This window comes from Calypte anna, chromosome 3, assembly GCF_003957555.1.
Source record: "Calypte anna isolate BGI_N300 chromosome 3, bCalAnn1_v1.p, whole genome shotgun sequence".
In the NCBI taxonomy this organism is placed as follows: domain Eukaryota; kingdom Metazoa; phylum Chordata; class Aves; order Apodiformes; family Trochilidae; genus Calypte; species Calypte anna.
Genome location: NC_044246.1, coordinates 105,728,158 through 105,752,451, shown reverse-complemented (window position 1 = coordinate 105,752,451; position 24,294 = coordinate 105,728,158). Strand labels below are relative to the sequence as shown.

The 24,294-nt window shown below is 42.5% G+C and overlaps 1 protein-coding gene across 1 annotated transcript in view; it reads left to right on the top strand.

Moving 5' to 3' along the window:
- The window catches only part of HS1BP3 (HCLS1 binding protein 3), a 54,916-nt gene that overhangs the window by 5,590 nt on the left and 25,032 nt on the right, over nucleotides 1-24,294 (top strand). Inside the window, exons 2-4 of the mRNA XM_030448610.1 lie at nucleotides 284-449; nucleotides 10,460-10,667; nucleotides 12,745-12,967. Of these exons, the coding sequence (XP_030304470.1) occupies nucleotides 284-449; nucleotides 10,460-10,667; nucleotides 12,745-12,967 (597 nt within the window). The remainder of the gene's footprint in view (nucleotides 1-283; nucleotides 450-10,459; nucleotides 10,668-12,744; nucleotides 12,968-24,294) is intronic.

The window sequence follows — 24,294 nt, the reverse complement described above, 5'->3', positions numbered from 1 at the left end:
AGCCAGGTCTTGTTCTGAATGAATGCCCATCTTCAGTTCCCCAAAGTGCCCCCCAAATGTTCCTGGCATTTTGTCTGATGTGGCCAGTGGCAGGTACTTGGAATACAGGTAGCAGGCCATGGCCAAATGTGTATTTTTGCAGAGCAGAAACAGTGTTGGGTTCACATCTGTCTGGTGTGCTGTTAAAATGACAGTCTTTGCACTGACTTTCTGAATCCTTGGAAAGTGTTGGTTAAAAGTCTCTGTGCCAGTGCCTGAACTCTGCATGTGTTTTCTTCCCCAGGCAAATTCAGAATACACACACGGGGCTGGATTTGTCAGTGCCAGAGTACCAGGAAATCCGTGGGAAGATGATGTCTGGCCATGTAGAGTATCACATTGTTGTTGTTACCCGACTGGCTGCCTTCAAATCAGCAAAGCACAAGCCTGAAGATGTAGTACAATTTATGGTAAATATTTAATCTGTGTTACGTTAGTGATCACTTTCTTAATCAGCTTAGATTATTTTGATCCTGATGTAGCGAATACTTTAACATCACAGCCTCCCTGGGTCAAAGTCCCAGGACCGTAGGACAACACAATCTGTACCATTTCTGCCATAGGAGTATTATCCATATATGAATTGAACTTTTTCTTCCCAGGAGCTCAAAGCCACAATGATTCTTTGTTGTTGCCTTTAAGGCATTTTGTATGGGGGGATCACCAAATAGAACCCAATTAAGCTTTTTATAATTTCTGTTACAAAATTAGTTTCTCTGATATATGTATCAGCACTAGGACTTGGTGCATAAACATGAAATAAATATATAATAGTTTACTTGAATGGAGAGAAAATCATGTGGGGGCAATCAGTAGGAGGAATTAACTTTTCAGTAGGTTAGCCTGGACCTGATAGCCTTGCTCTGCTAGCCTTGATGTGTTTTTTAAAATCCTTACTAAGAGTTTCAGAAAGAAATATCTGTATAAACCATAGTTGAGTTGGATTGTTTTTTTCACAATACCCACAGAGTAAAGGTTTGAAAACATAGCACATGAGATTAATTTTGCATGTTTTAAGTGATCTATAGCACATGGATATTCTCTTGAGCTGTCTCACCTGGGACTGTCTGTTGAGTCAGTGGAAAAAGGTGCATTTAGGCTACACTTCATTTGATCCACTTTTTCTGTCTGCTGAACTACTCCCATATAGTGCATTTCTCTGTCTGTTTACAGTAAAAGGAATCTGCAGGGATGCACCCTGTTGCATGCTTCTTGTTTCAGGTGCTCAGGAGGTGTCAGTGATGTGAGGGTGTGGTTAGCCCTAGTATAACACTTCTTAGAAGTCAGCTGATAGCCTTTTATGAGGATGTAAACAGGTGATGGTAATGCAGTGGATGTGGTTTATATAGATTTCAGTAAAGCATTTCATGCTGTCTCCCACACCATCTTCACATCTTAACTAGGGAAATGTGGTCTGGATGATGGGGTAGTGAGGTGTATTGTGGACTGGTTAAAAGAAGGAAGTCAGAGAGTTGTGGTCAATGGGACAGTGTAGCAGGAGGCCACTATCTTGTACCTCAGGGGTCTGTACTGGAACCAGTACTATTCAACATATTCATCAGTGACCTGGATGAGGAAACAGCACTGTCAGCAGGTTTGCTGATGACACAAAACTGAAAGGAGTGGCTGGCACACCAGAAGTCTGTGCTGCCATTCAGTGAGACTTAGACAGACTGGAGGGTTGAGAAGGGAGGAATTTAAGGAGATACAACAGGGGCAAGTGTAGAGTCTAGCATCTGAAAAAGAACAACCACATGTACTAGTATAGGTTGGGAACTGACCTGTTAGAGAGCAGCACAGAGGAAAGGGACCTGGGTGTCCTAGTGGAGAGGATGACCATGAGCCAGCAATGTGCCCTGGTGGCCAAGAAGGCCAGTGGGGTCCATTAGAAGGGTGGTTAGTAGGTCAAGAGAGGTTCTTCTCCCCCTCTACTCTGCCCTGGTGAGGTCTCATCAAGAATATTGTGTCCAGTTCTGGGCCCTTCGGTTCAAGAAGGACAGGAAACTGCTTGAGAGGCTCCAGAGCAGAGCCACAAAGGAGATTAAGGGATGGAATACCTCCCTTGTGAGGAAAGGCTGAGGGAGCTGGGTCTCTTTAGCTTGGAAAACAGGAGACTGAGGGGCAACCTCAGTAGTGTTTTTAAATATGTGAAGGGTGCCAGGAGGATGGAGCCAGGCTCTTCTCAGTGATGTCCAATGAGCTGGAGCATAGGAAGCACCATTTCCTTTTTCCATAAGGAAAAGTTTTCCACTCTGAGGGTGACAGAGCACGGGAACAGGTGGCCCAGGGGTGTTGTGGAGTCTCCTTCTCTGGAGACATTAAAATCCTGCCTGGACACGTGCTTGTGTGACCTACTTAGGTGATTCTGCTCTGGCAGGGGGGTTGAATCTTTCAGGGTCCCTTCCATCCCTTAACATTCTGTGATTCTGATAAATGGAAATTTACACAGTCTGATTTACAGATGAAGCCTCATCTTTCAATGTTGTAAAGAGGTGCATGGTGAGGAGATCTTATACATATATTGCACTCCATATGCTATATATAACTGTATTGTAGAAGCAGCCATGCTGGCATGATAGTCTATTTTGTTCTCTCTCCTTGTCCCTGACTGCTTGCTCTCACTCCTGCAGTGCTTCCTCCTATGTGCCAGTGTCATGTGGTTATTCAGTAATGTCAGCTGAGGAACTCATCCTGACTAAAAATGAGTATTTGGGGTTTCATTTTTTAGTACTAATTTATACCTGTTTCTTGGGCTTGTGACTTGCACAGCCCCATTAGAGTTTGTTTGAGGACAGGGGAAGGGCTAGACATGGGCAGGTAGGAGTAGGGGATGTGGAATTGCAGTTTTTCTGCAGCAATTCCTGTTCGTATTATGTAATATTTCCATGCAGCTCTGTGCTGGAAAGAAGCTGACGAAACCTGAGATGTTAAACTGGGCTATTGTCGTACAGCATTTTGCATCACTTATGAAAAAGTAAATAAAGTCAGCTCACCTATAAAGAGGAGAAATATACTTTCTACTGTTCCCCCCCATGCTTGCTGAGTTTATCTGTTTCCATGTCTGCTCTCTCTAGAAGGATTTTCAGCACTTAGTTGCTTCTCTCAAGTGAAATAAACCTTTCTGTATTCTTCTCTCATCAAATGTCCTGTCATTTCATTCTTCATGAAGAAGAAAACTAGTGTAGTCTGATGGGAATAGCATTTATCTCATCAGGTATGTTTTTTTTCAGCCTACTAAGTCTGATATATTATATAGTTTGGTGTATCAAAGTAATTTAAAACCCTAAACTGGGAGGCTGGAAGCTGGATGTGTTGATAGATTCTGATGAGTCTTATCTCTATGTATTACTGGAAGGAACAGAGGGATTCACCTCTCTTTAAACTGGATATTTTCACCTGAATCTCTCTGATTTTATGGTCAGTAGGGAGAAGGGGTAATGAGGTGACTCATCCTCTGGAAATGCCTTTCTTTCACTCTAAAGGAAAAGCATTTTATGCTTTAAACAGCTGGAATGGGGAGCTTCAACTCCAGGCTAAAATGCTTAATTGTGTTGCACACTATTTATACACCCCTGTGATTTTCCACATAGCCTTCAGAAGGCTGTGGGTCTCCTGTAGGTCCTGTGTGACATTTACCTGCCCCATGCAAGCCCACTGGATAACCCAAGGCTTCTCAGATGGCATGGGATACCTGTCTTTAGGCAGAGCCAGCTGCCCTCCATGATTAGGTGTCTTGCTGTGAATTTCTAAACAGTACTGTGGAGAAGAATGTAGATGAGCAAAGTGGATTCCTCCACACCATAGGTTCTCAGCTACATTTGAGAAACCCTGTTAAACTACCTGTGTGCACGGGGCTGGTAGATGTGACACAGGACGTAAAGGCATTGGCACACCATCCTGGAGCAGATACTGCATGCCACCCAAGGTACCACTGTGTCCAGTTGACTTGAGTTTCAGTCACATCTTGCCAAAATATAGTGGCTATATCTGACTGTCATGAGAGCTGAGCTACCTCCTGTCTGTAGGTAGCTGTCTGTTGGTAAATCCCAACCCAGTGGCTGCCAGGTGAGGTGAGTTGTACCCACAGTGTCTGTGTAGTGCTCTGTGCTGCTCTGTGTTGTACCAGCACAGATAGGAACCACAACCCTTCCTTCCTCAGAGAGTTTGCAGGTGAGGTTTAAGAGAACAACAATGTGAGTGGGGAACAGCAGAGAAGAATGAGGTTACATTGGGCAGCAGGTCAAACACATCAGATTTGTATAGCAAGGGGGAATGAGATGAGGCATCTGAAGGAATTAAAAGCAGCAACTGTGTGCCTGTTCTACCTGCCCAAGTATGCAACCCAGATGGGAGAGGGAACTTATTTTTGTTCTCATTGAAATAATCACATTTCAGAGGCGCCAGTGTCTTGAGTGCTGAGGTAGGGCAGAAAAGATGGATAGGCTTATCAGGATTTTCATTGTCTCTGAAAATGCTAATCTAGTTTTGGCTGTCTCAGGAGCCAGGTCTGGTTCTTGAGACCCTCTGTCTTCTTCCTCCTTTCCCTCTTTCCCTGCCTGATAATTAGCTAAACCGCATTAATCTTGTGCAAATGTTCTTGTGCCTGCTTCCAGTGGAAGTGGCCGCCCTCAACGCTCTCGTGCCCTAGGTGGCAGCAGCGACGCTGGATTTCTGTCTGTTAGGCTGTGAACAAATGTAGGCAGGGCAGCATTTATTGGTCAGTTTCTCTGTATCCCCTGGAAAAAAGATGGTGAGCAGGACAGAAGTGTTCTAGAAGCTTGCTGTGGTCTCTAGGCTGTGATTTACATGACACTGGATGAAGATATGGTAAGAACCTATGACCAAAACAAGATGGACAGCAAAAAGAGATTACAGATCTCAAGTCTAAACAATCTAGATTTCCCTGTTTCCCAGCCTTAGTAGGACTGTGCCAAGTCAGTATCATAGCAATTGTAATTGAAACAATTGTGAAGCATTAACAGAAGAAAAAAAATTACTTCTGCAATGACTTTCAGATCTAAGTTCTTAGAAACTGGAGGAATGCTTCAGCTTTTAAAATGCCATTTCTAAAACAGGGCAAGTGGATTGTAGAACTGCTTAACCTTGAGGTTGTGTTTGGTAATTGGAAGAAAACTTGGCTGGATTTCTTTCACAGATCATAATACTCTTGCCTAATTGAAAGAGTGAAATTGCTTTTAACTGCAATCAGATAAAAAATCAGGTACTGCATCAGAGGCACTGCTGCAAAGGTGATTCATTATTATTGCCTATAGATCTACCATTTTTTTCTGTAAGAAGAAAAGGCCTTGTTTGTCTTAACTGCATTTCTTCTAGCCACACCTTACCTGTTTAAGCAATTAAATTCTCTCTTCCTGACCTTAATAAAAATCTACCCAGCCTATGCTGCCTTCTCTTTCTATCTGTGCCCAGTTTAATTTCTTCTTTTTCAGAAGTTACTTTTGTTAGTCAAGTTTGTTCTTTTTCAACACAGAACAAACAACTACTGGTATTTGACAGGCACAGCACAGTTTTAGGAGGAATTTACTACAGAACTGTCTTCCTCATATAAAGTGAGGGAGTGTAAGTACGTGGGTGGAAATTAATCTGTGTTTTCATCACTGTCTGTTTGCATATATTGGCCTTCTTTCTGTGGGCCTCAAAATCTGTTTGTTGGAGTTGCTGTTTCCTGACTATACAGGTTTGCTGTGCAGATAAATTCCTTCACATTAGAACCTCTGTGGTGAGAGAGTGGAAAAAATAATATCTCTGCTCAGTGTTCAGAAGCTGTTAAGAATTTATGTTGATTGAAAAGAAATATTGGAGTAGTTGCTCTTCTGCTAGGCAAAACAGGTGGGGAGAACAGCATGTGGTCATGTAGTTAAAAGCTACTGTAATGCATACCCATGAGGTCACCAAGCAACATTAATCCTGGTGTGCCTTAAATTGGGAGTCTAGAAACAAAAACTTTGGTTCGTACTCTCTGTGAGAAGGGATGCTTTTGATTCCTGAAACCAAAGGTTCTGGTTGTATAAATGACAATGCCGCTGTACCTCCTTTTTGTTGCAGTGTTAAGTGGGCTTTGTAAAAAGAAAGTCACATCACCTGTAAGTATTTTGTGTAGAACTGCAAAATCAAGAGTGCTCTTCACTGTGTGCACTGGTTGGATGAAGGGCTTGAGTTAGCTCTATCTGGGGTCTCCATTTCATTGAAATCCCTGCAGTAAATATGAAGCATATGAAGACAGGTTTGAGGTCAGAATTCGGGCATTAAAAAGAGCCTAGGGAAAGGAGGCATTAAATCCCATTAATACAGAGTGGGATCAAATTCTCCTATGCACATCTGAAAGTCCCAGGCTCGTATCCTACAGGCATTCTGGTGTGTGTACATTCATGCATGAGGGTCTCCTGAAGAAGGGTGCAAGGCACATGCATGAGATTTGAGGGATTAGCAGCAAACTTCAAGCTTTGACTTTGAACTTTCCTGTGGTTTTCTTAACCTTCTAGCTATATTTGATCATATTCAACTTACTTATTTGTTCCTGGTGCAAAAACATTCAGACCCATCCCTGTCTCTCAGTTCTATTCTGGATGTTAATTATTAGAGCCAAATAGGGTCTTGACTTGGCAGATATGCACATGCTTTCCTGTATTTGCATGATTAACTCTTTTGAAGTGGATTGAGCCTTTGATATTGTGACTTGACAGAGCTCCTTGAAGTTCATGCACTCGGGCTGACTTACAGGTGGTGGGGGGTTTGCTCCTCAGCATTCACAGGGTTCAGTTAGAGGCTTGGAGGGGGAGAAGATAATTGCAGGATCAAGATCTAGAGGAATTACAGGCAGCAGAAGAAAAATATTTTAATATTAATCAAATAGGACTTTGTTTACTTAATAGGAATAATTAAAATAAGGTTTAAAGCAGCATTTATTTTTTATCCTGACATTTTGGGACATAGCATCCATCAGCTCTTTTCAAATATATGTGTGTGGTAACCAGGAAAAGCAAGATTGTCAAAAGACATCAAATTGAAAAGGTCTAGAACTGTCACAACAGAGCTATGCTTCCTGACTGGAAAGGTGTGAGAATGCTCTGGGTGACATGTGGGACTCAATCTGAGAAAATACACTTGTGAAACCTGCCCAGTGCTTTGTAAGGCACTTTGTAAGTGCCTCTGTGCTGCTGCTTTGAAACCAAGAGAGCCAACTGTACACTCATAGCCCAGAAGGCACATCTTAGCCTGGGCTGCATCACAAGAAGTGTGGCCAGCAAGTCAAGGGAGGGGATTCTTCTGCTTGTGAGACCCCACCTGGAGCACAGTGTTCAGTTCTGGAGTTCCCAGTACAAGAAACACATGGACCTATTAGAGAGGGTCCAGAGGAGGGCCACCAAGATGATGAGAAGGTGGGGGCACCTCAGCTATAAAGACAGTCAGAAAGTTGGGCTTTTTCAGCCTGGAGAATAGAAGGCTCCAGTTGCAGCCTTTCAATATGTAAAGGAGGCTTATAAGAAAGATTTAGGAAAACTTGACTATGGCCTGTAGTGACAGCACAGGGAGCAAGAGTTTTCAACTAAAAGAAGAAAAATTTAGATTAGGCATAAAGAAAAATTATTTTAGGATGAGGATGGTGAGACACTGGAATGGGTTGCCAGAGAAGTTGTGGATGCTCCATCCCTGGAAGTGTTTAAGGCCAGGTTGGATGGGACTTTGAGCAGCCTGGTCTAGTGGGAGGTGCCCCTGCCCATGGCGGAGGGGTTGGAACTATATGATCTTTAAGGTCCCTCTGGCCCTACTGCTATGTGATTCTAAATGAATTGTTGGCATTTCCAGCACAAAAACCAAGAAACCCAGAGGAGGTAAAGATAAGCAAAACCAAAGAGAACCCTGTGGCAGCTGTGGTTTGAGGCAGAGGGACAGCAAGCAAGGAGCTGCAGCTGCCAGAGGCTTGCAGGGGCGTTGGTGGTGGGTGAGGACGGGTTTGGGCTGGGGGTTGAACATCTCTCCCGTGTGGGTAGGTTATCCCAGCAGAGGGCAGCCCCACACCGTCAAAAAGGAGGGAATGTTGCAGGCTTTTGGGTAGCACATCAGTGAGCTTTGGGTGGCTGGTGTCACACTTGGTCCAGCGCTCTGTCCCGTGTGACAGGGGTGGTGGTCAAAGCCCACACGGATTCACGGTGGCTCAGTTAGCAAGGATTGGATGTAAGGCTGTGCACTTACCTTAGGTTCAGTGGTGGAATTAGACATAAATTGAGATCTATGAATAATTTAGAGTTGGATAGAGGAGGAATGAAAATTAAGTGGGGAAAGAAGTAAGTTTGTATGTCTCAGTTCAGTGTTACTTTTTGCTTATTTTAAAGCGGTTTTGGCATAGTCTTGTCAATTGGCTGCTGTCTTGGAGTGCTTTCAGTCACTGATTTGTTATTTAGTATTGAAATTAGTCGGATGTTAAACTTTTTTCACAAATCAGACTTGATTTTTTTTTTCTGAGTGGAAGGTAATATTGTTTTTTCTTTTGAAAGAGTACCAGTGAACTCCTCAGTGCCCGTACTTTTGTGCTTACACAGTATTTTTGGGAGGGGCTCTGTTCAATGTTCTGGGACCTAGCAAACTATAAATGTACATTTCTGAAATTCCAGAATTGCCTTCCTCCCTGGTTTTGGGGTGTATTTTAAGGGAGGATTGTCTTATTCTGGGAACATCTCTTTATTGCTCACTCCAGTGCACTTCAGCCATAGTGAACAGTGGACAGCTGAAATGCAAATATCTTTCAAATCAGCTGGCTTGGTTGATAATTACTGCCAAAGGCAAGGAAGTATGGAAGCTAAGGTGGTTATTGCTCTTTATGCCTACATCTAATTTAGTAAGCCAGTCAAGGTGTGTCTGTTAATGTCAGAAGCTGTTATGTGGCCTGGAGAGCAGCTGGCATGGTCTGGCTGCATCCACAGTAAGAAACTCCCTTACCATCTGCAATGGGCATACTGACTACTGGATGTTCTCTGCACCAGGCTAAATCTTGATCTGAAAAATTACCTGGGAGAGTGCTGGCTGCCCTGTCAAATATTGTCAGATTCCAGTTGACACAATAAGGTTCCTACTAGATACTCTTGGCTTCCAGTGCCTAGAAATATGCCCTGATACTGTTTAGTTTGTTAGTATAGGTGCAGTTTATGGATTCTGTGTTCTGCAGCTTCTTTCCTCTTCTGCATCTGTGCTTTTTGTTAGATTGACTTTCTTTTATCACTGTCTTGGTGGAAGAACTCTGTCATCTCGCATCCCAAGATGAGGTATTAAGAGTCTCTCCATCTTTTATGTTGCAGTATTAATTAGTATTCACTCCTCTAGAGTTCACCAACGTGTGTTAAATGAGGATAAGAGCTGGACCCCAGTAGAGGATCTGGGCTGTATGCAATTCACTAGCACTAGTTTCTTGTTCTTGTGTTTTGTTTATTCAATCTAATTCTATATTTGTTGAATCAAGCTCATAGATTATGGGACCATAGAAGGCTATGATGAAAATATTGTCTGCATAATACCACAGTCACTCTCCATTGTGCCTGTAGCATTACTTAGAGACTGTGCTTTGTTTGTGTGTGGATTTGTGTGTTGAATTTTAAGGTGCTGAATTCAAAACCTTATGTGGCACAGAAGCCACACGATTTCTCACCAGCATTCCCATGGCTCTTTTAATATCTTGGGCATTATTCTCCTCAGGCTTCCTGTCTTTGTCTGCAGAAGGAATTACTTCATTCACTGTTGGCATCTTCGCCCGTTATGAGAACCTGTAGACCATGGCCAAGTTGTTGGGTTTTATTTTCTTGAGGATAAACTGAATAGCCAGGGGTCAGCTGAGGTCTTTGCCCTTTGATTTTTGTGTTAGGTGCTTTGCAGGGCAGCAAGTGTGCCAGGTTTTCAGAGTTTAGCATCCAGAAGGGCACTGAATCCCAACAAGGTGGAGAAATAGGTTTTCTGGCTCAGTGGTGAAAAGATGGAGGCTGCTTTCTCCATCAGATACCTACCTGGTATGGGCTTCTCTTCCCTCCCATCTCTCAGGGCTGGGCATAGCATAGTTCATTTATAGTCAACAATTTTTTTTTTTTGGTGTCAGAGAAAAGTATCTGGAGCAGTGACCTTCCCAGGATTTCATTAGTTATGAGTCAGACAAACAGATCCTGAGTATCTGGCACTGAACTTCAGTTCAATTAGGGAGTGGATTTTAGTAACAAAATTAGAGGAACAGTAACAGTGCTTGGGGATTCACTGTGGAAATAACAGGCTTTTACTAGGCTGTATGTAAAGCTCCTTGGTAATACATGTTTTTCCACTTCAGTTTCCAGGGCTAATGTTTCACTGTGCTTAAATTGCTGATTTGCTGCTCATGTCTCCCCTGTAAAGAAACTTACTCAGGCAGCATGTTTCATTGCAGGTTTCCAAGAAGTACAGTGAGATAGAGGAGCTCTACCAGAGATTGGCAGCACGATATCCACAGACTCCTCTTCCACTCTTGCCTAGAAAAGTTCTCTTTGTAGGAGAATCTGACATTTGTGAACGAAGAGCTATGTTCAATGATATCATGAAGTTCATCTCTAAGGATGTGGATCTAGCAACGAGTCCTGAGTTACTGGAATTTTTAGGTAATAAAAAGATGTGAGTGTTCCTTCTCCTGAGAATGTGCTTGATAAAAGCATTATTAAGTTCTTGTCTTAGGTAGTGGGAAACTAGAGAATGCCAGAATAAAGACTACCACTGAAAATACCCTTCTGTGCTGCACTGTTGTGGTTGCTGGTGCTTTCTCCTGGTCTCAGTGGAAATGGGCCTCATTCAGAGGATTGATACTCTAGGAGAATAGTTCAGGGTCTCCCTTACTTCACAACATGCTTTGTCCAGTTTTTATTCCTAATAAAATTGCTAGGCCTTGCTGAGGAGAGTCCTAAAGCAAATTACTGACTCTGAGAAAGAGCTGAAGGAAAGGCAGATTTCTTATTTGTTAAACCCATTTTCTGGCCTCCCTCTTTTTTAATAAAATTTCTCTTAGCCTCATGTCCAGCTCTCATTGGCTCTTGCAGTGGTTCATATAGTTCCTTTCTATGTTCCTTGGGCATAGCAGGGAGTCATTGAATAGGTGGAACAGATGGGCTCTCAGCTCTGAATTCAGCTGAGAGCTGCTTTGCAAGGACTGCTCCAGCCTGGTGCTCTGCAGAATTGTCAGTGTAGCATTAATTTTAAAGAAATGAAGTTGCAAACTGCTACAAGTCACCATGTGTTAAGAGCCAGGTTTGCTAAAGTATCAAGTGTGGCCAGATTAGAATTTCTGTGAGACTGAAAGTTTCCTTAAATCAGTGGGAGCAAAATCGCCTAATATTTGGCAAAATTCTTTTGCTGGTTTGCTACTTTTGCTACTATTGGATAATTTTTTTTCTTTTTTCCCTGGCAGTGCTCTCTTGAAAGTAGACCCCTTGCAGAGAGAATTCAGAATTCATGTTTATTAACATTTGCATGCTGATTAATCTAATAATCTACAGCTGAGTTAGCCTGGACTGTCTTTATACTGTAGGCAGAATGGGTGCAAGTAATGTGAACTGCTCATTGAAATCTGCCTCAGAATAGTGTCTTACCCTACCACCCTACCAAACCAGGTGGATTTCAGTATATCTTCAGGCTAGCTGTGTACACTTTCCCTACAGATGCTGGAGCCATTTAATGTATTCAGGGGTGGTTAGGGAGAACCATCATGGTAAAACACAGGGTTAAGATAAGATGCATTCTAACATCCACTGCTTACCCCAATCAGCACCCTCTTCCCTGTAAGGGGGGCATAAGACCACTTGCTCAGTGTAGACACCCATTGGCTTAGTTAATGAAGGCTGCCCTGGGTGATTTTGCAGATGCAAACATGAAAAGCTGAGTGATATTCATCTCCTATGCAGTGTTACTTTTAACAGCCAAAAGGATGAAACCCATGAGTTTTCACTATCATATCTTTTGCTAGTCTCATTACTTTAAATTGCTTTCCTGAACATCCAGAGGCTCCACACCAAAGAATAATTCTCACTTTATTCTCCTGGGTTTTGCATATAACAAGTGAGGTAAGAAGGCTTGGTCAAAGCACATGTTTTAGTCTGCTGAATTTGCACAGTTGCATGTTGCATACTGAAGAGAGTGTAAATTGAACAGCTGGTGTGGAAACTTTTCCATGCTGTCCAGTGCTCTAATTTTAGCTCAAATGGATTAAACTGGTAACAAAAATGGACTGCATCTCAACTAGCTATGTGAAACTTAACTATCTATATCTAACCAGAGTATTTACTGCTTGTCTGCAGCAAGTGGAGAGAAATAGTCTCTTTAGGGGGAAACTCCTTCTCAGACAGTTTTATTTGCATGGGATGAATCACCACATGGAAATTGTATTGTTTCTATTGACTATGGAATGAACATGAATAAGTGGATTAGACATGTGCTGCTGTGTCTCAGCTACAGTTTGTTTCCTCTGTCTTTCTCTGCTTAACTATTTTAAATCAGTAAGCAAATGAGACACACAATGACACAGCAGTGGAGAGAAGGGACAGTCAGAAATATTGAGAGAGTGTTACAAAAGCTGATTGTGTCCTTCAGTCCCCAAACAAAATGCATCAGGAGCAGGTGCAAGGCATTAAATAAAATATAGTTGTTATCCCGTGTACTCAGTTTTGCATCCATTATTATATTTTTCAGGAAAAAAATCCACTAGTGCCATTGACTTCAAGGGTAAAAACATTCCTGATGGCAAGGAGAAAGAAGATGAAGAAAACGAGGCACTGGATTTTTTCAAAGAGGAGGAAACACCTGACTTAATCTCACAGCTTTCATCAGTGAAAAATGCCAGAAAAGGGGAGAGAAAGGAAGAGGAAGAGGAGGAAGATGAGGAAGAAGACTTAGACCCTCTTGGTATAATCAGGTATGGCTGGTAGTGCCTTTATTACTTTGGTTTTTGTCTAGTTTTCTAAATAAATAAGGCTGTTCTATGTCACTGTCTCTTCATCTCAACATTTTATAACCTCAGCCACTTTCAGATGAATTTCACTGAGAAGTAGAGGCCTCTTAGGTTATGAAGGAGGTGCCTTTGTAGAGGGAAGAGACTTTGTTGCATTTATTGCATTCCTTAGGAAGTCCAAATGGCAGAGGGATATAGTGAGCACCTTGATAACAGCCTGGGGTACAGCAGGCACTTCACTGGACACTGCAGGAGCTCACCACAAAACATAAAGCCACCAGAGTCCATTGGATGTTCACCTCTGGATTACACTGATGTTTACAGTGTCTGGATCTGCTTCTGAGCTCAATTTTGTCTACATGAAGTAAAGTTACAGCTGCATAAAGAGCAAAAGAGACAGTATTTCAACTGTGATGTTCACAAAAAGGCTTTTCTTTGCTTCTTTGTTTATCTGAAGGTGTTGTGTGCTAAATGTCTCTAAGGCATAAGCAATAACACCTTGAGAAACAACAGTTGAATCAAAGCTTGCTCATGTTAGTAGATGGGTTTGCCCCCCTGTCTAGTAATTTCCAGACAGTTATTTTCTACAGCTCGAGATGGAACTTCTCACTTTGTACCCAAAAACATTTCTGACTGCTGAAGCCTAGAAGCAAATCTAGTTTCTCAATGGCTGGGATCATGATTAGTGACTACTTTTTCTGGGATATTTCTGGCTTTAGATGCCCAGGTCAAAACCCCCAAGCTGTTCTTGAGCTTCAGGAAGCCCTGACTCATTCAACTGAATTGTGTCAGCCACCCACAGTCACCAACCACTTTGTCTTGGACCCAGACAGTGCTTTCAGAATGCTTCTTCACAGCAATCTGCAGTATCTGACAGTAACATTCCAGAGCCCTCTCTGTGTGATTCCCAGTTACCTTCAATCATTTCCCAAGGGATCATTCACTCCAAGCTCTAAACTGGAGTCTCCCACACTCAGTCAACTACAATAACTGGTACTGGAAGCACCATTTGAACTTTGCTCCTGCTACTATAATCACAATTGTTGATGTCTAGATATCATCCTTTTTGCATGAAGTATTTAATCCTTTACATAACACCAGAAAACTTTAAATATTTTTCTTTTTACAAAGCATGTGCTTAATTATTCAGCATCAAAGTTATTCTTTCATTGAAGAAGAGTTTGAGAAAGTTAAATAATTACTTACAATGAGAGGTTAGATAAAGCAGTGCTTCCCAAAAAATGGCCCTTAGTTTACAAAGTAGCTCTCCTTTTTTGGATAGGAAAATGATCTATTGGGTTAGCAAATGCAGTGTTGTATTTTCAAACTTAGTAAAAGTATAAGCTTTAAAGAATTTGCTGTTCCAAAACAAGCAAGAAGTTTGCTTTTCTGCTCTGCACAGTTTGACATAACATTTGAAAGCCTTGATTATTTTGGTCTTTTAATGCGTTGAAGGATGAGAAGATCTGGTATTTCATCCTAATTTAGTTTATTGTTTCCATTCCTTTTGAGAACAGAATTTATACAGAATCAGAATAACTTCGTTTATGTAAGAAGTGTGGCCTTTAGTGATACAGAGCTGCAGCATGACATATTATGCAGTTAGATGTTTTTTCACTCTAAAGCAGTGGTTGGCTATCTAGAAAAAAATGTCTGTATGTATTTAGTGTTATAAATCTCACATGTACAGGCAGAAACATGAAAGTGGAAATGAGAATCTTTAATCTGATTTTACATTGCTCTATTCTGTAACCCTGCTTCCATGGAAGATATTTTCAATTCAAATCAGTGGAGATCAGGTCAGACATAAGCATCATATCCCAGCTTTATGCTGTCTAGTAATAGATGTCTGTGTAATAGGCCAAAGGCAGGAGCTTAGCTGTCAGTTGATGAGCATTTCTTGGGTGATCACTTGAAGGTATCTTCTCTACCCATTAAGATATTAAGTGCTCATGTGCTTTAAAGAGGGAGCTTGTAAGACTCACACCTTAAAAAAAAATCCACAATCCTTTCCTCTGTGAAAACTGTTGAAAAGATGTAAAGTCAGCACAGAACAAGCCAGCCTGTTCCAAGAATTGTAGGTGGCCAGGGTGCTCTGAGCAGCAGAGCTCTGACCTAAATTGAATCCTGTGTTTGGCATAATCTTTGGTTTTTTTCTTTCTGGATGAGGATGAAACTGCTCCAGTAGCACAGGCTTCCATATGTTGTCAGCATGCTTCATTTGGTAACAACTTTTCCTCCTGGGCCAGAAGGTCTGTGACTTGGATTTGGCCCAGCACTTCTGCTGTGCTGATGAATCACCAGTTCATCCAGTTAAATATACCAGCCTTAGGGGTAAAATGCTGAACTGGGGTCTTTTGTCTGGTTTTGTATTGCTGGTGATCATCCAGGTGGAAACTCATAATAGTCTGGTTCCTTTTGCCTGGAGGAGACATCCCAGTTGTGCTCATTCTCTTCCTTGAGCTGAAGGCTGTATCTGAGTTGATCTTTGATGTCTGATGGACAAGTCATTTGCCAATTTCACTGTTCAGCTTTTGTGGGTATAATGATGTAATGATGTGTTTCTCTGCTATATGATTCTCATGCCCAGAAGCTTTTTTTTTCTGTGTTAGCAGAGTGATCTTGGGCCATGTCTGGAATTCTTAACAACAGGAATACTGTTAGGTTTTTTCTTGTCCAAATCAGGAACATTTCAAAAAACACAGTGTATCATATTTCTGATGAAGTTTTCAGCTTTTAATAGCCCTCCTTTTTTTTTCCCCTCAGGCCTAGTTCTTCTTAGAATAAGAAATACTCAAATTTACCTTCTTGATTTTTTTGGGGGTGTTGTTATAACAGTGTACTGTCACCAGTGCAATGTAATCTGCAAGTTTTGCTGAACATTCGTAGAGATCTCTTCAGCAGTAGAGAGAACACACAGGTCCTGTAATAACAAGCACTCTCAGTACTGAGTAAGATGGTCCTTTGACATGAGATGTGCAGCAGGGGATTAATGGAATGTACTCACTTTTGTAGCAGTAGCACATTTCCAGCTCTTTCTTTTTTTTTTTTTTTTTTTTTTTTTGGCAGTCCTCAGTGTAAAGTGACTAGTAAATCACAAGGTTCTCATAGACAAACTATTTTTTTAAAAAGTTAGAATTTCTTTTTTAGCTTTTCTTTTTCTGGTAAGCCACAATCCTTAGAATGTACCTTTGTTAAAACGTTTTAATTCCTTTATAAGTGAGAAAGCAGACACCTATTTTACTCCATGTTGAAGGCACAGTACTAAGTACATTGGCTTATCTTTGCCTCTATTGTTCTCCTTAAAGTGAGCACAGTACCACTCTATCACTCTTCTCTAAATCCACCTGTCTCAATACTTGCAAAAATATATTGAAGTGTTCCGTAGGCTACCATGGTGCTTTGACAATATTTTAGTTTTTTAGAGGTGCAATATCTTTTAACACTGCTGCTTTGAAAGGATTTTCATGGTCAGTTACAAAATATTACTCTCTGGATAGTCACAATTGCAGTGGTTTCTGTAACTGTAAAGCCCTCAGGAATGAAAGAAGCAGAAGATGAGATCTGGAAGAGGCCAATCCTGTGAAGGGAAAAGGCATGGAAGTCAGCCACAAGATGGAGGAGCTCTTCACCTGCAACTAGGATAGTTTTGATGATACTGCTGAAAATTCTGCAATGAAAAGAGGTGTCATTTGATGGAGTAAAGAGAGACACAATAAGCAGGGATCCTGAACAGTATCAGTGCTGGTCTGCTCAGCAGGGCATGTTGGCAGAGGCTGACTGGGCAGTTTCTGGCCATGACTTTACTCTTACATTTCCTGCTGTCCAGCTTAAGTTTGCTACATCCAAAATGCCCCCTGGAAATGGTTGCTGGCCTGTGCTGCCTCCTGTACTGCATCCTGATTAGGATGGTTTAGGAGGAGGCAAGTTGTCCCATGCCAGGGAAGCACCAGGGCCTCTCCTAACAGTTGAACTGATCTCTTATGCTCAGGCCCAGGGTGTGAAGCTTTTGCTAAAAAGAGGAATGGGGCCCTGAGCTCTTCTGCCCACAGGACTTAGTAGCTTTCTGCTTGCTGCCATGTTTGCTCCCACTCCGCCCTGAGGGTTTTGCTTTCTGTAGGGAATTCAAGCAACCAGTTGTAGATTTTCTGACTTGATCCAAGCAGGGTCGAGTTAGTAATTTCTAGCTCTTAATCTTAAAAAGAATTTTGAAAAACTCATCACAGTAACTGAATTGGGTTTTGTCTTCTTTGTGGATGAACTATGCAGTTTTACTGTTTGTAGCGTGAAGCCAAGAGCCTTAGTATCTCTCTCACATAGTAGCTACAACAACTGATTTTAGTTCTTGTATTTAGTGTAATACAATAAGCTGGAGACAGCAGCTGATTAAAATCACTCAGAACCTGCTCCCCTAACAAAGCAGCAACAATTTTGCAAAAGGAGTGTGACTATTTCAAGGGTTGGACTCGATGATCTCTGAGGTCCCTTCCAACCCAGCCAATTCTATGATTCTATGATTCTATGATTCTATTTCATGGGTTAAAAGCTTCAGCAGCCCTGCACATGCATTTCTTCAGCTGCTATTAAATTCTGAGGTAACATTTGCTTACCAACTTGGGAGAACCCACCTTTTCCTGTGCTTTCCTTTCCTGCCTCCATCAGCTCTCTGCAGGAGCCTCTCCTCTACCCTCAGTCCCCTCCCTTCCGCCCTTTTTCTTTTGCCTCCCTAAATCTTTCAGTGACATTTCTTCCCTCAGCTTTCTTGGCAAACTGCACAGAGCCCAGAGGTGGCTATTCCCTAGGCAAGAGCTCTTCTGTCTCCTGGACAGTTCCTGTCTCCACTCTCTGCCTTTGCTATTGTTTCAGTGGATTTCCCCTCGTGTCTTCTCCTCATCCAGATTTGTGCCTTCCCAGAGGAATAAAGGCACGTGGGTAGGTGGAAGCTTTGCAACTGTTGTGTTTGAATTCAGATACATCCAACTCCTGCCAATAGGAAGGGATGGGGCTGGTGAGGACTGACCTTTTGGGGGCCTTCTGCCAGAAGTTTTTAAAAAGCCTTGTATGTAGTTGCTGCTGGGGTCAAGCTCAGCTGCCCCTGGTACCAGAGTTTTGCATTTGCTGGGTTTAGTTGGTAAGAAGATTATTAAAGGACTTGGGGCACTTTCTGGCTGCTGATGAAATGGGCAGTGGCTTTGAGCAACAGATTTGGCAGGGAAGGAGCAGCCAGGCAGCCTGCCCTGGCCTTCCCAGAGCTCTGCAGAACCAGGCTGGCTGCAGAAGGAGGTAGTTTGGTGCACAAGCCAGCAGTTATTTCTGGGTTGTGTCCTACACCTTTGTGTCCCTCAGCCCACTAGCCAAGCTCAAGTTTGACTCCTGAGCTGTTCATCCCAGTGCCTACTTCTCTTTCATTTTCTGTGCTGTGGCAGAAGAACCTAGGATGGCCTCAGCCTTTGTCTTTGGGGGAGAAATGAGTGGCAGTGTTTGATCTTGCTTCCTCTGCCAAAAACCTTGGGCTGCTGAGAATAGCTGACCAAAAGCCAGAAATTGGCTTAAGGGGAGTCTTTCATTTAGCATCTTTCCAAGTAGTTTCATTGATGGAGTGCCCAGAGCTGTAAGAGGTGAGGGCAGTGTGCTTGTTGGTGGATTTTCACCTTAAAAGAAGAGTATTTCTGTAGGCTGGAGTGGTGTCACAGCAGAGCTGCTGTCTGCCGGACAGATGGTCTGGAGCAGGCTTGTCAAAATGTGTGTTCAGCTGCTGTGCCTTCTAGTCCTTGGTTGGCAGGGTTGTACTTCTACCACTCCTCAGGCTGCTACTCCTCAGGCATCCTCCTACTCCTCAGCCACTCATAAATTCACAACTGCCTTCTGGTCTGGCCAGGTATGTGCATGACTTCCCCTCTGAATCCAATAGGATTCATACACAGCAGTAGAAAGCCTTGTCTTCCTGCCCTGATCAGCTGAAATAGGTGAAGGTGTCAAAACATCAAAGAAGAGAGAAGATACAGGTTATTTTTGTTTTAGTGAAATTCAGATAGTTAAAACAATGGACAAGAAGAGAAAGAGCAAGGGTTGTTTTCCTAGCAGTGTGTGTATCTGTGCTCACAGCTGTGAAGCCTCCAGAGATTTAAACAGGCAGATCTTTATTTTCTGTCAGTTGTTGAGTCACAAGCTTAGGTTGCAAGGCATGCTTGACCCTCACTTTGCCAAGTGACACAAGTATTTGTTGCAATGCCAGTCCAGCTGCTGTCATCTTGGCAACTTACAAAATCCCAGTAAACAACCCTCTTGGTCTTCTGAAGCATTTCAGACAGCTGAAATATCTTCTGAAAAGCAAAGACATTGTCTAGTATAATGTTCTTCCCCATCAAACAGGTGAAAAAGAAGAAAAAGCATAAACTCCCCTTGTATTATCCATCCAGTTAAGGGATAAGCCTTTCATAAATTGTCTGCTCTCAGCCCTTTTTAGGATCAACCTTATTGCTTCTCCTTCAAGATGTTTTAACCCATTCTCTAGGGAGTAAAGCAGGATGCCAGGGTTGCTCTCCTTGAAGGAATTCAGTCCCTCCAGTTCATCTGTTCTGGGTTTTTTTGATGTTTAATGTGCTTTGTGTGTGTTGTTTTCGCATGCAATGGGGTTTCCTTTCTCTTCTGCCTCCAGTCCCATCTCCTGAGCACAGCTTCCCACATTTCTTTACTGCAAATCTTGTTCTCTCCCCGCAGATGGAAGGTTGAGGGTGACTTGAGAGAAAATGGAAAATGAAACCATGTTTAGCTATTGAATTTCACAGAATCATGCATATTCATTCTGTGTTGTGTCTTCTGAGTGATTGCTCTTGGGAGAAGTCTACCAAGGCCTGGGTGGCTCCAAGTGATGGAACTGAGAAACTTTTCTGGCGATATTTTCCAATCAAAGGATCTGAGTTGGATGTATGAAGGATTCACTTCCCTTCTCTCATTGCTGTTCCATGGTAGTGCTAACTGAAAGTAGTGCACTCGGGGAAACTGAGATTTTTCTGGTATTCCTAGGCATTCAGCTGGCAATATGTTACATCCATAAGCATCCTTCAGGAGAGCATGTTTGACAGGTGAGTGGAAAAACCCTCTGGCTGTGTCCACTTTTGGTAGTCATAAAAAGGTGTACTTTGGGATCAGAGCTCAGGCACTCAAACTGTCAGAGAGGTTTGGAGAGAAGTAGGTGCATAACTTTGAGATCTAAAGTTGGCTGCTCTGTATTTTCTTCTTTTCTGGAAATAGTCACTGCCCTGACCTAAGGAGAACTTAGGAGAGTTCTCCCCTGTGCCATGCCCTTACCTGCACTCATATTTCCTGGTATAGTGCTGGATTTTTGGTCTCATAAAATTATGCCATCGTTATTTCCCCATGCTGCATGTTGAAGCAATTGCCTTGGTTAAACTTCAGTGATGAATTTCTGTCATGGTTGGTTTGAATGATGCCAGTACATACACAGCTGTAACATGAGGATCCTTTGGGAGGGAGTTTAAGTAATTATTTTAATATGCTTCATTTTCTTTCTGATTAGAACACTGAATATACTTTAATGGGTTTTATAAATAGTAATTTTGTGTTTATATCATCATCCAAAACCCAAAAGGCTGCAAATAACTCTATAGTTTCTGTAGTATTGCAGCTGTGTATGCCATCCAGCAGTGTTTTCAAGCAGAACACAAATGTAACTACACCTGGAGTAAAATGCAGCAAGGACTTAATATCTTTATGCAACACCTCATTGCAGCATCACACAGTAAGTGAAGAGCATTTAATTCAACTGGAAGTGCAGAGGAAATCACACTGATGTAAATACCCAGCTTGGAATTTGACCAGCTCAATGAAGGAATTGATATGTCTGCTTTAAGAAAGTTGTTACAAGATTTTTAATAGACTCAGTTCATTCATTACAATGTATGAAAGTAATAAACTTGCTGTGCACTTTTATGCACATAGAAGAATTTAAAGAGCCAAGTAATGTCAGGGAGCTGGAATGGAATACCCTTGCCACTAGCTGGCACCAGCCTTCAAATCATTCCCATAGTCCTCTGAGTGAACTCTCAGCTTTTTATTTTCCATCCTGTTTAACAGCAGTGTGTGGTCATTTGTAGCAGTGCAGAACTAAACAGCAATGAGGTGTGCAAGGATTGCTGTGAGCCATTCTGCAGACACATGAAACAAGTCCTTACTTAACTGAGAAATATTTGTAGGAGGCAGGAGATTCTTTAGGAGGGGTACAGGCTAAATTTACAACTGCACAGAATCCAAAGTGGTTTTGTTTTTTTAAACTTCTACTTTGGAAGAGGATTGAACATGATGTAACTGGGCAGATTTAAACATGTTTTGTTTCATGGACTTTACAATAATAGGATGACTCAAGTCCTTCATTAGAATAAAAAAGCATTACCTCACCGATTAGCCTGCTGCTTTCACCAGGGCTCGGGAAATCTTTAATCAGCAGACCCAGGAACTGCTTGCTGATGAGACAGACTGCTAATGAGGGATGGATTCAGAGCTGCCCTGGTTTTCTGTTCACTGAGTGTAGCCAAATTGTTTGCTCTAGAAGAAGCTGGCTGCAGAGTGAATGTGTGCTCAGTTAAAAATGAGATGGGAGAGTTGCTTTGCCTTTCATCTGATGCTGTCAAGTTCCCAGCTCAGCAGAATTAATAAAACCATTGTTCCCTTTTCCCCGTGGACCCGCTGCTGTAGAAGTTTCTGCCTTGATTTCAACAGATCAGAAAACTGCCTTTTGGAAAATAATTTTTGGAAGCAGTCTGTAAAACCTTTCCAAAAATGTGTGAATTGTAACTCTGGGGCTGATACTAATGAACACACCTGGGGACCACTGCTACCCCTTGCAGCAGTTGGCCAGATCTGGCATTATCTGAACTGCCACCAAAAGGGGGGTGTCCTTAAGGACTGACTAACATCTGGGACTCAACAGCTCTTCATTCTGTGTTTGAATTTCTCAGGTCTCATCTTGGGTACAGTACTTGTAAGTTAGATTGCACCATTATCTCTTTGGTAAAAGGAGTGAAACTGATTTTGAAGATCTGCCTGGGGAAGAGTTTACTGCACAGAAATGTGGCATTCAGATTGCTAATGCTAGTTATTCTTAAAGTGGAGAAAATGCTATTACCTTCCATAAACTTTGAGTAAGTACTTAAGTAAGCCTTTCCTTTCCATTTTGCCTGAGATGCCCAGTCATGTCCTGATCATAAGAATGATGAAATACACAGCTAAGTAAAAACTGTCAGGAGCTGTAGTCTTGTTCTATGCCAACTAGGATGAAGCAGCTTCTGTCCAACAGCTAAATCCTTTCACTGCCCAAAGTGAACTGGACACATCCACAACAGGAAAGGCCCTGAGCTTGTACTGATCCCTACACTATGTCCAGGCATAATATGGGAAAGCAGTAACTAGCCTGAGCCAAATTCTTTCCAGGGAGCATGCTAAAAACTCACAAGGCAGACGCTGTGAGCTGTTATTTCAGCTCAAGCCCTCAGCACATTTATTTGCTAATATGTATGTTGGCTTTTCATTGTCAACAGGACAGCCTGGAGAAGGTGCACGTTTAGGAGTCAGGACAGGAGCTGCTGTAACTGGGTGTAAGTAGGGCACTTAAGGGGGGTCTGTGAACATCAGTCACCAAGGGCATTTTGCATGAAGTTTGTAGCTGGCTGCTGTGGCTCCTAGGAGCTAACACTCTTCTGGGGGATGGTGGGCACAGCTCAGAAACTAGCCCAGGATGGGTACAGCCAGCCTGCTTTGGAGCATAACAGAGATCAGCTGTGTGGATGTGAGTTGCAGTGCATCAGATGGCTAGGTCTTTACTTGGGTTTTGCTAGTATAGGCTATTTTCTGAGGTCTGCTTTCTGGACCACGATTTTCTATTATAACTGCTACTTATTTGGCATGATATGCAAACTGGTCAGAGTGGCTTAGGTGGAAGATTTCCAAGCTTCTCTCTTCCTTGCTTTATTGCTTTTTGTCTGAAATAGCATCCAAGGTGTTCTTGAAGGCATGATTAAACACAAAACACAGTGTCGTGTCCTCAAAAACACTTTATAATGTTATCTGTTCCCATTTGATAAAGACATCTCATTTTTAAGCCGTGGGATGGGTTATCTGCCATCAGGGAAGTAGTGGATTCTCCGTCCCTGGAGCTATTTAAAAAGAGACTGGATGTGGCACTCAGTGCCATGGTCTAGCAACCGCAACGGTGGTTCAAGGGTTGGACTCGATGATCTCTGAGGTCCCTTCCAACCCAGCCAATTCTATGATTCTATGATTCTATATTCTGTTGCTGTTTTTAACAGTCTTATCCTGGAAACCTGTCCAGAGTCATCTCCCTTTCTTGTCTTGGCTATGAATGATAGAGCTGTGGCCCTAGTGTTCCTGTAATATGAAAAAAATCAAATTTGTTCCTAGGAGGCTCCTGAGGGATAACCCTCACTTCCTCCCTCAGGGGCTGTTACAGCAAACCCTGACCTCAGTGGAGTTGTTTTTATTTCTTCAGTGGTGCTGCCAAGAGACAAGGGCAGTGCCACACAATGCAGGATCCTCCAACAGGATGGAGAATTGTATGGCCCAGTGCTGCTGGCTAAGCTCTTAGGGGAATCAGTTTCAGTTCTCCATTTCACAGACATCCTGTTTAGGCTGCAGACAGCTCACTTCTAGTTTCCAGGACTGCATTTCACTCCTGATCTCTAAAAGAAGAGTTGTGGCACGTCCTGCTAGTAGAGATGCAAAGAGAGCAAATTCTGAAAGGTTGTGAGGTGTTTGGGGGCTACCCAAATGTTGCAGTCTGTTGGCAGTAAATGTCATTTTAGTTACCTCACCTTTGGGAGGTGGTGGGAGATGTAACCTGGATAATCATATATCCCTTACTCTCATGGAGGAACTCTCTTTGTCTGCCAGTTGTCTGCCTGCTGTTGGCAGCACAGGGATGTCCCTTAATGGAGGGGAGACATTGTGTGCAGCTCCTGTGTACTGCAAGATGGATGCTGCTGATGGATATTGCGAAGGATACAAAGGTATCCTTAAACTCCGCAGGCAGATGGGCAAGGACAGGCTCCCTTCTACTCTCACCTTATATGCTTGTACCTGGAGGGACTGGTTCCCCAGGACACCTCACAGGGACCATTTTCAAAAGGCAACATGAGAAGACTGGAACAAGTTTGTCTCCATACAGAGACCGCTGGCAGTATCTAATCCAGCTTTTCTCTTTCAGATGTCACCAGGTGCCCACTCATGCTTATGAGATGTCATAAGCACTCTCCATT